This window comes from Myodes glareolus, chromosome 27 (genome assembly GCF_982192425.1).
Source record: "Myodes glareolus chromosome 27, mMyoGla1.1, whole genome shotgun sequence".
Lineage (NCBI taxonomy): Eukaryota > Metazoa > Chordata > Mammalia > Rodentia > Cricetidae > Myodes > Myodes glareolus.
This window is the reverse complement of record NC_142052.1, coordinates 7,307,922-7,321,333: the sequence shown is the minus strand read 5'-3', so window position 1 is coordinate 7,321,333 and position 13,412 is coordinate 7,307,922. Positions and strand designations below refer to the sequence as shown.

At 41.2% G+C, this 13,412-nt stretch overlaps 1 protein-coding gene across 5 annotated transcripts in view; it reads right to left on the bottom strand.

The window, feature by feature from the left end:
• The window catches only part of Abcb4 (ATP binding cassette subfamily B member 4), a 52,890-nt gene that overhangs the window by 34,689 nt on the left and 4,789 nt on the right, over positions 1-13,412 (bottom strand). For 4 of the 5 annotated variants that reach the window (XM_085684166.2, XM_085684168.2, XM_085684165.2 and 1 more), the window contains 6 exons: positions 12,139-12,289; positions 7,140-7,197; positions 6,114-6,305; positions 4,524-4,695; positions 3,106-3,230; positions 661-832 (listed from right to left, as the gene is read on the bottom strand). In XM_085684166.2, the coding sequence (XP_085540292.1) occupies positions 661-832; positions 3,106-3,230; positions 4,524-4,695; positions 6,114-6,305; positions 7,140-7,197; positions 12,139-12,289 (870 nt within the window). The remainder of the gene's footprint in view (positions 1-660; positions 833-3,105; positions 3,231-4,523; positions 4,696-6,113; positions 6,306-7,139; positions 7,198-12,138; positions 12,290-13,412) is intronic. The other variant, XM_085684170.2, reaches the window with a different exon arrangement.

The following is a 13,412-nucleotide window of genomic DNA, read 5'->3' as shown; positions in this document are numbered from 1 at the left end:
AAGTGAACCAACACATTTTCTTTTATATTTGAAGAAGCTGGTACTCATTGTGTTGTGAATTGAATTCTATATTACACAATGACCTATCTATGATAGATGTATACTATATTCTCAAGTTAAACTCAGCAGGAGGATAGGAGTAATTCCAACACATGCTATTCCATTCATAAGTTTTTTCCCTCTTCACGTCCCTTTGCATGTATGTATTTCCCACATGCTATTACCTTGTCCCCATTTACCACTAGGACTTGTATGTTTCAGAAGGTCAGCTCTACCCACACGACAGCAAAGATAAAACAAACAGTCACACCTTATTCTTCCAAAGGAAGGAAGACGGAAAAAGAATAGACAGGGGCTGGAGAGATGGCTTATGTATGTTAAGTATGTTATGTATGCTAAGAATACATACCGCTCCTGCAGGGACCAGGTTTGGTTCATCGTACCTATAGCACGTGACTCATCACAACCTTCTTTCACTCTGGGTCCAGGGGAATCCTACACCTCTGGGAGGTACTTGGACTCATCACACACACACACACACACACACACACACACACACACACACCTTAAAATAACACTAAAAATAAATCTTTAAACAAGAAAGAGAAGATGGGTGGAAAAGTCAACAGATTCCTCATAAATATCGGAGGCATTACTTACTGTCACTGCGTTTCCAATAGTATACTCTTTTGAGATGACCAGAGTGGACCCATACCAGAAGGCCAGGGCGTAGGATGCGTATATTAACAAGAAGGCGATGCCCATGGATATGTTTGCTGAGATAGCCTTTTTTATTCCAATTTTTTTGGCACTTTCTAAATGTTTCTGATACCTGCCAGAAAATGAAGACGGGAATGTTATGATGAGAAAAACAATTTACAACCTGAACCATAATCACCTCTTTTTCAGTAAGGAGTAATAAAGTCTTGGGAGCCCCGGCATCCTGGGAAGTGACCCATTCAGGATCAGGGCTCACTAGAACAGACCTAGCCTGCTCCTGACCGGCCTGCCTCATCTACCCTGAACTCTCCCATGCCACCTAGTGTCCCCATGGCTGCCCCAGAACTGAAGTCGTACTCCTGGGATAGAAAAAATCTTATTACTATCTTCGTGGCCAGCATCACCAGTCAGGATTAAAGTAGGATTAAAATAAACAACATTACCCCAGATGGCTACCCTAGATTCTTTAATGGTTACATTCTTAACTCAACCTTCTACTTTCCTCTCTATAGAAATGAAAATTTTCCCTAGGTTGCTCTTCTGGGGAAGGGATTTTTATAAATCAAGCTGCCTTCATTGCCAAGTCAGGTGTGAGGTCAGAAAGAACCTCCTACAGGACATATGGTCTTTCTCCATTTTTTTTTTTCGACTTTAGTTTCATTCACTGAGAAAAGGAGGCAAGACCTCTACCAATAATGCCTTCTTAGGAAGATAATCGCGAGGCTGGCGGACAATCACAGGGTGGAGTTAGTATATTAATGGGCGTATAGTTGGTGGTAAACTTGATAATTTTTTTCTGTTGTTCCTACCATACTAGAATATATTTTTCCATATTTTTCATCCTATAATCATCTTACTTTTGAATGATATTTTAGTATTTGAATATTTAAGTTCACATACAGCTATATATGTGTACATATGTATTTACAAATCTTATGAATGATTTTAACAAATTCAAGTATTTTTACATCAGGTTAAATTAATTACACTCTTCCGTGCTAGATTCAATGGCTGTAGAAATTCCAGGGTTGGCTCCCTAATGGATTTACAACGAAACTCTGAGGGAAAACATCATATAAACTGGAGTATTTCTTTTTATTAACACTCCCCAGCAACATCACTGTATTTTTAGTTCAACCAAATGAGGCATGGACATTCATTAGCCATTTTTTTTAATGTATTCTGCCACACAGCAAGGTTTTCCTAAATGCCTCTAAGCACCCAGTTCTCCAGAGTACTTTCCTCCGCTGTGAATGCTGCATTCATCCAGCAGAGCTGTGTTCGAGGAAGCAGCCAGGGCACCACATCCCACACTTTGGGTACTGCTGAGCGGCAGAGCCTCCAGATGCACGCAGCAGCAAGAGGGCCCTGTGCCCCAGGGTGACGCAATGCTCCGGTGAGAGTGGGCGTGCTGTAATTACCTTCACGGGGTAACGGAGCGGCGTGATTACACTGCCATCCTGAGGTCCAACTGAGGGTTAGTGTGGTCTGTGGGGACTATTGTGTACAGGAAGCAGCAGTGAGAGAGAAAAAAGGAAGAGGTTAGAGAACCAGAGCCATGCTGGCTGTGAAGAGGGATGAAGAACAGAAAACCAGAAAATGAAGAGGAAGGGGCTGGAGAACCCGTGTATCTAACACTGGAAACTTGGGGAATTTCCAGACACTGTATTCAAAGAGTTGTGGGTATCAAAATTCTCACATAAAAAATATCTATATGGGGTCATATTTCAACTATATTGGGGTAAATTATTTTAACGAGAATATTAATGATTTATATACACATATATTTTTCTCCAAACTCATCAAGATATTCAAACTAAGTATATACAGCCCTTTATCAATGCTATCTCAATGAAATTGCTTCTATTTGTGTTGTTATGTTTTTTAAGTAATTGCTTGTGTCCTCCAGCACATGGCCATAGAGAAGGGCTTCTTGTATTGAGGCAGAAAGCCAGATGGGGGGTGGGGAGCTATGTCCGGTTCTCCCACAGCCCCACAGAAAATCCTGGGCTGTGACCAGGAGATCCACATCTCAGATTTTCCTCTTCTGTATTCCAGTTCACGGCCACTAAGGGGGTGGAAAAGTAGGAAGTACCTTGGTAACTGTGCTTTATTGATAGACTTTGGAACCCTGCATATTTCCTTTTATGCAGTAAAAAATATTATGCTGGGAAGCAAGCCCCTAGGCATCATGGGGCCTCTACAAGAGTCTGTAGAGCACAGAAGGATGAGAAGCCTCAGTGTGAACCTGACAAGTCGCAGCCAGTGGTGACAGATGCTTCTATCATATGGGGAAGAGAGAGCAGTAAACACATACCACAAAAGAATGAACGAAACCACGGAAAAGTGGATTCTTTGAATCAGCAGACAAAGAGACTTCCTGACCTTTCTAGTTCTTTGTTCTGGCCCCCGAAAGCTATCACGGTCCTGATGGCTCCCAGAGCCTCTTCAGCCACGGCACCAGCTTTTGCATAGGCGGCTAGTTCTTTGTCACTGAATGTTGAGAGGATCTGTTCAGGAGAGACACAGTCACGACCCTGACATGGAGAGCAGGGGTAAAAGACAGGCTTCACAGTGCTGTATCCCCCATTTGCCCATCCAGACCCTATGCTTTATAACACTGAAACCAGGTCTCAAGGTGGGTCTTAGTGTGCCTCTTATAAAGGCTAAATCCGGGCTACCCGAATCATCAGGGAAAGTTTATTTGAGAATCCTGTCAAATTCCACATTTCTCATATGTTATTTTTTTCTGTCAACTCTGAAGTTAGATAAAATAAAACCTTACAACGTGGAAAGATTAATCATGCTTTTCCTTTATAATGTCATAATTTGTGTGTGAGAGACGTGTATATATTTATGTACATAAAAAAGTATTAATAGAAAAAATGCTATATCTTATTTCAAGTTGAGCATCCATGTTTCTTAAAGATAGTCTCTCATTGGCTTGGAGCTCACTACTTAGTCTAGGCTGTCTCAACAGCCCTCCCCAGGGCTGGAACTCACTAGCTAGGCTAGGCCAGCTCAAGAGCCATCCCCAGGGATCTGTCTGTCTCTACTGCCCGGGGAGCAGTGTTGACCTTACAGACTTGTAACACCAAACCAAGAATTTTTTTTTTTTAATTTGGGCTCTGGGGATCTAACTTTAAAAAATGAGGACTTATCCTCATTTTTGTAAGGTAAGATGAAAATGATACTTTCAAACTATTAATGGTGATTCAAGATAGTAGAACTAGATAACAGGATGGTTAAATAAGATAGCAGAGGAGAAAAAAATCAAAATAAAGGAGATACAAGTAATTAAGTGAATCGTCAATCTTAGAGTGTACAAAAATAGCCAGCAAATTCACTTAACTCTAAAATGTTAGCTTAAGTAAATACGATTTTATGTGTATGCATACAAGTTAAAATCGACAGAGTGCTATGTAATTGTCACGGGACCATAATCCCTGCCCTGTTTAAAACGTCTATAATTCGTTCAACCATTTGGAGGACTATGTTTAAATTTGTGTTTTCTTAAATAAAAATATAACCGTACCTGTCATTTCACACATCCCATGAGAATATTTACTCAGAGAGGTAATAGTGAAATGAGGAATAGTGATTAAGGTAAGAACTGTAGTGTTTGGAATCATATTAAACATTAATATCCATATTAAAGCTCTGTGTGAATGACATACGTCTGTACATGGCTTCTGCAGACACTGAGCACACGTCTGAATGGGCAGTAGATACATATACACTCTGAATACACAAAGCAACGCTCTGTGGGCCAGCACACAGAAGAATGTTGGGGTTTCACACACCTTTGCCCACACAGCTGTCGAGAGCCCCAGGATGGGGCTGATGGCCATGATCACCAGTGTGAGCTTCCATCCTCTGAGGAACCCCACTATGAAGCCTGCAAAAAACGTGGCTATTGCTTGAAAGAACATTCCAACCTTGTCACCAATTCCTTCACTGATTTTGGAGATGTCACTAAAAAAGATCACACCTAGGTGGTTACAGTCAGGAGGTCTTCAGTCAGAAGGTGAAGTAGACATTTAATAAACACACAGATAAGAACACCATGCCCATCCTACTGTAAGTCTTGTTTAGAGTCAGCCTCTTGACTCTTTTCCCATGAAAACACTACACAAAGGAAACTCGGGATGAGTTCATGTTTCTAAGAAGTTAAGGCTATGAAGCTGATCCTATGAAATCCATTAATCCTATCACAGAACTATGAACACTGTGGCCAAGAGTCAATTTGTTTAAAAGAAGAAATTAGAAAAGGTATTACAACAGTCAAAGTACATTCTAAGTCAAACATCATTTCTCTAAAATTAAAAAAGTATATTCCTCTCCCTCCTTCCCTCCTTTCCTTCCTTCTTTCTTTCCTTCCTTCTTTCTTTCCTTCTTTCCTTCTTTCCTTCCTTCCTTCCTCCTTTCCTTCCTTCCTTCCTTCCTTCCTTCCTTCCTTCTTTCCTTCTTTCCTTCCTTCCTTCCTTCTTTCCTTCTCTCCTTCCTTCCTTCCTTTCTTTCTTTTCCCTCTTCACCACAGCCAGCATTTGTAACTTTATGAGCACTGTGTTGATGCTAAAGGCATTTCAGATTTTTCCATTTAAGAGTGCTCCACTGGTAAAGTGTATACAGACATGTCAAAATCCAAAAAGTCCACACATCAGGACCAACTCCCGGTTACAAGCATCTCAAATACGAGGTATTCAACCTGTCCCCTTGCTGTGTTCTCACGGTCAGTGTGACTGCAGTGTGACCGTCCAAAGAAAGGAAACCTTACAGTGATGTCATGGCTGCCGTTTCTTTCAGAGTGAAGCGCGAAGGCCCCAAATGCCTTGGTCTTCTCTCCCTTCCTGACCTTACCTGTGCATGTGCCAGAATGCCCAGTGAGGAAAAGTTGATCATTTATTCCCCCGACTGGAGCAAAACACCAAAGAGACAGAGCAGTTTGCTCTGTTTGCTCATGGCCCGAGTCCCCAGGAGGACGCTTAGCATTTACTAGGCCCTGGAGTGTTTGTTAAACAAGTGAAGTGTTGAACACTTAAACTTAAGTAAGTCTTTGTAGTTAAGGCCACCACTTGCTCATCCATTCCACCATCTTTAGGGGCTAGCACCTGCCAGGCCTGTAACAAGCTCCATGAAAGAGAAATGTGCGTACTACACACACACAATCTTCAAAGAGATTCACTAAATAATGGGGGGGGGGGGGGACAAACCCGAACATAAATGGGACATGTGTCATAAGCTATAGAGGCTTCTATATGACTATCAGATATACACTCAATGCATAGCTAACACGTAAAGTCATGATTTAATGTTTCAAATCTTCCTTCCCCTAACAGTTTCCACAGAGTGCGTCATCTCTTCATCAGATGTGACGTTAACAACACACTTACTCTGTCAGGCGCGTATTGAGTTCAGCAGTGCCCTGGATGTCGAACCAGCCCATTTCTTGTCGGAGGATGGCGTGAAAAAAATGCTGTCTGATCTTCCTTATTTGTCGGCCAGCTGCCAAAGTCCAGAACGAAACTTGGATGTAGGCAGCAATAAGGACTCCGCCACCCAGTCCCGAGTAGTAATAGGCGTATCTGGAAAACAACGGGGAAGGCACGTTTGCCTGAAATACCACGCAATGACACGCTGCTGTGATCACCCCCAGCAATGGTGGCAGTGCTCTGCTTTAAATTGGCGACCGCTTGTCCTAACTGTAGCCGGGGCTTGTACACTTATTCTAAAGCTGTCTCTACCCCTTCCACGTGGCGAACAGCGCTAAACGTGTGAAACATATAAACAGTTCTTCGTGGGAGGTTTTCCATAGAGACACCCCAAATCATCCTATTTTGCAGACTTTATTTTTTAAAAATGAATTTTATAAGAAACTTAATAAATTCAAATTGGTTTGGAACAAAGTGTAACTAACTGACTAACAGTTTCTTTAGAAATAATTTCCTTCTCAATGATTTAAAATCTGTCTTTAATCGGGTTTGACAAACTCTTTTCCATTCGCCTTTCAGACGTGCTTTAGCATGCAGAAATCCCGAGTTCACAGGTCAGAGCAATTAATCTGCAGACACTGTGCTCCAGGCCTTTGAGACTGGAAGGGGCACGGATGCCATAAATGGCTCTACTGGAATCAAGGTGACAAAATGGTAATAAAAACAGCAAATAACTGTGTTTTACTAATTTCATTAAAGGATTACCACAATTATGAAAAGCGTATCTATTGCTCGGAATCACATGCAGGTAAAGGGTCATAAGCAAGGAAATTTCCTGAAACTGGGGGCTGGGGCACAAACAATTAACGGAGGTGGAGCTTGGTAAAGAAATCGGGTGTTTTATATATTCTTAAAACACCACAGGAAGAGACCATTTTTAGCGGAATGTTAAAAGGAACGCACAGTGGATACATAAACATGAATTACCTTGTCATTTCTTCTTCCAGAATTCTTCCTGGATTTATCATTGACAATGAAAAATTTACTAGATAAAACCAAAAAAGAACATTTTAAAAAGAGAGATTATTAATAGGAATTACTAGACTAAAAAAAAATCTCTTAAGAATGTAACTTTGTGATGCTACAGCTTAGTTTCTCAAAGAAAAAATTTTTCCACACCCAAGGTACTTTGCAGTTTCCTGAAACACAGGTCTAAGTGTTTAGGCACAGATGGGAACCACTCTCCTGGATCTATCCCTCCCGTGCACTCCTGGGCCTGTGGCCGAGCAGCGTCCTAAGGCGCGTGGAACAGCTGGTCAGAGGTAGAGCCAAGGTGTCACAGCGTACTGAAGGCAGAGGAGGCAAAAGGAACTGGACAGAGGGAAACTTGGAGATTAGGTGGACACCACTATTTTTTTGGCGGGGGGGGGGTGATTCAAAAGACTTGCTCTTGCAATTTTTATTTTTAAACTCTTTTTTTCTTACATACTTCCCAGTGACAGACAGGGGAAATCCCAAATGAGCGGCTCAAAAATAAGCCCCTGGATCCGTGGTAATTAGTCAGTCTTACAATACATCCTGCTTACTAACAGCACTGGATATACTGGATATGTGTGTTTTAGGTAGCTTTAACTGAAAAGAGCTATCTGATTTAATGTGAGCTAATGTGATAAAAACATCAACAAGACATTCTGAATTGTTCTGTTTAAATGACAATTCCTATTCATTACAAGCCAGGTTCTGCTCTGAATACTTTACAAACATTCATTTAACTTTCATAACAACCTTACGAGGTAAGGATATTTCAAAAAGTATCATGTTGTGGAAAAGGAAACGGAAGCAGAGAGAAATAAACGTGTCCAAAGCCACACAGCAAGCAAGTAGCGAATGGATCTGTAGGCCCAGGCAGAGTGCCCTTTGCTCTTGCATGGCGCTGTGCTGGTGGATTTGTGTGGTGATGGCTTATTTCCATTTAAAACATACCCACAAAAAAGGAAAGAAGTAAACCATCTATTTGCAGCATTTACGGAGTAGCGGAATAAATATCCCTGAAGCATTGTTGCCAAAGTACAAGGCAGGCGCTTCCCACTCCTCTGGGTCCCAGGAGAGGAAGTGTTCTTTCTTTATCCTTTTGTCCTGTGCGAATGACCCAGGGGTCATGTTTTCTTGCTGTTGTGTGGCTGTGTGCCCTTCTTATCTTTCTCCAAAGGAAGATAAAAAGTTCAAATTTATTTTAAACCTAAACTGTGTCAGGGTCGATTGCCAGGAGTGCAGTCGGAGTACGGTCCAGGTGACTGCACGTTTTCCTATGCTGCGCTGCGAAGAGCTTCTGAGATACTGCTGAGTCTTTGAGGCATCCCCTCATCTCACTTCTGCACATTTGTGTGTGCCCTTCTCCGTCCTGAGTACTATGCTTGGAGCGAGAGGCAGATAAATACTGAAGCCGCAGTATTTGTAGAAATCACTAGGTGTTTCTCCTCCCTAAACTTAGCGATTAGGTGAAACCTTAAATTTTTATCTGTTCCAATCTCTACATCAAACCTTTAAAATCTTTCCTCGGGGACAATGTAACTCAAGTGGACTCTCCCCTACCCCCTCTAGGAAAGATGAATCTATGAGCATTTCAGTTCCGACCCGCTTCTTCCTAAGAGTCCCGGGCCAAGAAGGATGTAAATAATATACAGTGGCATTACGGAATAAAGGAAGTGTCGGCGTTATCACGTGGGACTCTCAACGTAAACTGACACACTCTTCTCTAGATTGCTAGGGAATTCCTTCATCACATGAATTTCCCAACATTAAAACAAATGGGTGGGGTTTGTTCAGGCAGCTTGGGTGCTATGGACGGTTAATATAAGTCAGAGCTCAAACATAGGTTTCCTTCTCTACCACGAAGCAATGCAAGAGCGTGCAAGCTGTAGCAACTTCTCCACAGAATTTTCTAGACTATTATAACCACACAGAATGGTCCTAAACAATAACAAATTCTCCTCAGATGAGCTGTTTTCTATGACTCCGTTCTTAAGGTTCCGGATGAATAACGCCTGTTCACAGTTGGCGCACAACCGAGTCATTGTGAGGCAGCAACCCTGTCATGAAGTGACTTCACTCTGCTGACAAGGATAGCTCCGTCCACAGTTAGCCGTTCTTGGAGCCTTTTGGAATCTAAACCTTCTTTCCATTCTCACTCAGCTTTCAGTAAGTCTAGTTGCCCAAGAGTCCAACAAAATTCTAAATAGCATACTAAAAAACACGAAACAAATAAACAAGCAAAAGCCCTCTATGTAATGAGCCAAGACTTCAGTACTCAACCCCAGTGATTTTTAGCTCAGTTCTACATCAATGCACACAGCAACGGGCACTCTACGGTTGGAGTGAGCTCATCCATGACTTTATTTGTCTTGAAAGAGAATGAAGTCTATTGCTTCCACAACCTACAGAATGAATCACTAACTGGAAATTCGTCACTTATCGGAAGCCTCACCACAATCCTTCATGACAGGCAATATGACCTGTGACCATGGGACTTCAGAGTCAGGAGTCCTAACCTCAGCCTTTATAATCTGAGGATACCGTGACAGAATTGTTAACCCTCTTCAATCCACCACTCAGTAATCTCTGGCTCATTCAGTTCCCCACAGAGACCTTGAATTTGGACCTGAGCACAAAGTACCTGCCAACTTCAAAGCCACTGAATTGCATAATTAGCTACACGTATAAAAGGAACCTGCTCCAAATAAGCAAGTAGTTGAATTATTGTAGAAAAAACAGAAGCAAGGTTATGATGCTTGGTCTAGGGGTAAATTCATCCATAAATCAGTTGCATTGTTTTAAGCTGGTTATTTAAAATAAAAGTAGTTGTAACAAAAACACATAGAATAAAAATTTACCATTTTGACAATTTTAGGCTTAAAAGTTTGAAATATTCCCATATTTTTGTCCAACCAGTCTTCTGCACTAAGATCCCAGCTCTCCAAATCCCGCTCCCACAGTCCCTGGGGGACTACTTCGTGTTTCTATGAATTTTACTACTCTAGGTAATCCATATAAGTGAATAATGCATACAATATCCACCATTCCTCCGCTAATTTAACTTAGTATAGTATCCTCAAAGTACGCTGATGCTGCGTCGTGTATCAAAATCCCCCTTTAAATGCTGCAACATTCCATCGTATGTATTGGCCCATTAATCTAACTTTTTAGACCCTAAATAGAAGACAATTTTTGGTTGATATGTTCCATTATGGGTACCACCCTGGTATATTCGTCTCTGTGTGTGTGTGTGTAATTAACGCATAACTGATGTAAAGTTAGTATGTAATTGTAACAGATAATGAAATAAAAGGGAACAAATAGAAAATTCCTACCTTTTACATTTTCTTAATTACTTTTAATTTCTTCCTTCCCTTCCCTTCCCTTCCCTCCCCTCCCCTCCCCTCCCTCCCTCCCTCCCTCCCTCCCTCCCTCCCTCCCTCCCTCCCTCTCTCTCTTTCTTTCTTTCTTTCTTTCTTTCTTTCTTTCTTTCTGACAGGGTCTCTCTACTGTCACTGGCTGTCCTAAAACTCATTATGTAGACCAGGCTGGCCTTGAACTCACAGAGATCCACCTGCCTCTGCTTCCTGAGTGCTAGGGTTAAAGGCGTGCACCATCGCATCAAGTTCTATACTGTTTTTACAAAGATATATTTTTATGTTCTATATACAGCAGTGCCCTTGGAGGCCTCTGGCAACTGCCATGTGAGCTTTGGGATTTGAACCTGGGTTCGTAGGAGGGCAGTCAGTGCTTTTCACTGCTGAGCCATCTTCCTGGCCTTTCTTGTCCCTTTCAACTTACCTTAACAATGTTTATGTTAAGGGTTTTGGTCACTGGTTTAGCATCAGAAACCTAAACTGATTTGAAATCGTTTTTTTTTCCTATAGAGAAAGCATAATTATTTATACTGGAGGAAATATACAAGGTTATGATTATAGCTGGGCTGGGATGGTAGGGAGACCTGGGTTGGAATTCTGTCCTACACAAGTAGAATGCGGACACTTCCACTGGCTTTCTGAAAAGCACTAATGTTTATCAGTGTTAATGTAAACGTATCTTCCATATTAATCAAGCAATCACATTTTCTCTAAATAATTGCACTTATGTTTTTTTAATGGCAACTAAATATGTAGTTCTCGATCAGTGGGACTATGAAGATGTATATATAATGACTCCTCAGTTACATTTGCAATGAAGACTGGCTTTCCTTTACTGTTTTTTATTCTATCGTCTATGTACCAATAAACTTCCCTTTGCTTTTCTCCTCCTAGACCTTCATTGTCTCTCAGAAGAGCAAGCCCTTTGGGCTTAGGAGAAACCATGAGACTAGTTCTAGATTAAGCTTAACTAATATACAAACAAGTGTGTCGACCTGCTCCTTACCCTAATGGTGTTGCTGGGACCCCCTTTAAGGTGACATGGGCCCACGTGACGTCATTCCTTTGGATTTATGCTGAGGTCATTGCTATTTAGTAAAGTGCCTCACTCAATTCTAGTTAATCCCATTAGTCCAAACAAACAAACAAACACAGAAAATAGATACTTTTAAAATGAGAATGGGCAAGAGAGAAAAAGACAAAACTCAGGAAAAAAAAAACCCTGTTACTGCATCTAAGAATTGCTGGGATGTGTTTCAAACCTGTCTGACATTACCAGAGGACAGACACTGTGGAGTGATACTACAGGCCCTCTTTATTTAGGGTCAGAGTTTCCTGTACGTCTGTATTATGTTAAAAGTCAGTCAAACATCACAATGTGCTTTTTGAGATTTAAATGAGTGCTTAGGAACTTTTATACAAGTTTCACAACACCCTTTGTGGTATTTAGGGTCACCTAGATGTCTACATCAATAAATAAACAGATGACGCAGATTAAGATCAGTTTCTGCCACCTTTCACCCAGTTAAATAAATACAATTTATTTTTTAAAAAGGGAGGGGTAGAGAAACAATTACCTGGCAAGACCAAGTTCCCGGCGTTATCGACAAACTTATCTGTCATTTCCCCAAAGACTATCATCATGAGGGGAAGCCCTGATCCGTGAGCTATGGCCATGACGGTGCCCAGGAGCATAAACAATTTATCCTGCCAGTCAGAGTATCGGAACTGAAAAAAAAATAGAAACAAAATAAGATTCCATTTAATAATTTATGCTTTGGGAATTTTTATTTTGAGGTTGTTCTACTATCGCAGGTGCAAATGTGCTTATCAAAATCCAGATAATTATCAGATTAGTTTCATGATTTATGTATATGTAAAGAAATCAATCTATTTTTACTTAATTAATGCTTAACTTGTGTGAATTATTACAATATAATCAAGGGAATAAAGAGTTGGATTCATTAAGAAATACTATTTAATCTCTCAGAGGTTGTGTGTTGTGAAATAAGGTGAGCTGAGGATAGACATTAAGTTCACACACATAAACATATCCTTCACAATAGTGTTGGCACAGAATATGATTTCAGCAGAACTGAAAATAGGAACAAACAGACCTTCTCGGTCTGAGGCCAGAACCCTTTAAGACGGTAAAATTGGCCTGTAAAGGTAGTTCAGGAATGAAGAGCTCATTAAAAGGTTATGGGGTGTCTGTCTGTGGGTTTTAGGGGAGTCTTGCTCATGAAGAGTCTTGAAAGATGTCAGAGAATCAACTGGGAAAGAACAGGGACCATGGATTTGCACGTTCGCAAAGAAAGGTGACTTAGAACTACACAGAGCACAGCAGTGTTCCTGCAGGTCACATTACAGGGGAGGAGAGACCATTGGAACTTTGGGATTTGGTGTTACCTTTGGGAAGCAGGGTGGGTACCAATTATCATAGTGAAGTGTGCAACTCCTAACTACTAATTAAATGCCAATCTGGAAGACTGTAACTCTGCCTTTTTAATCTTCTCCAATTTACACCTTTTGCAAAATATTTTTGATTGACTCTTCTCTGAATGTCTTCGTTCTTTCTCGTCTGTCTTCTAGACTACAGCCTTGTTGGAGCATTTCCATTTCAGCTTTCTCTCCACCTCTTGTATTATTCCTCTCTTTCTAAACTTTATACTCTGTTCATTTCCCCCAAATCTCCGTTTTGAGATGAGAAACAGTTATCTGAAAAGTACACAGTGATTCAGGGTGGTGAAGCAGCATCTTTGAGGGAGGAGGCTGAGTCACACTGGTCAATATCCAGTGATGCTGAGTTTGGGAACACACAGTGGAGACTGGGCACGTGTGCAAACAGTTC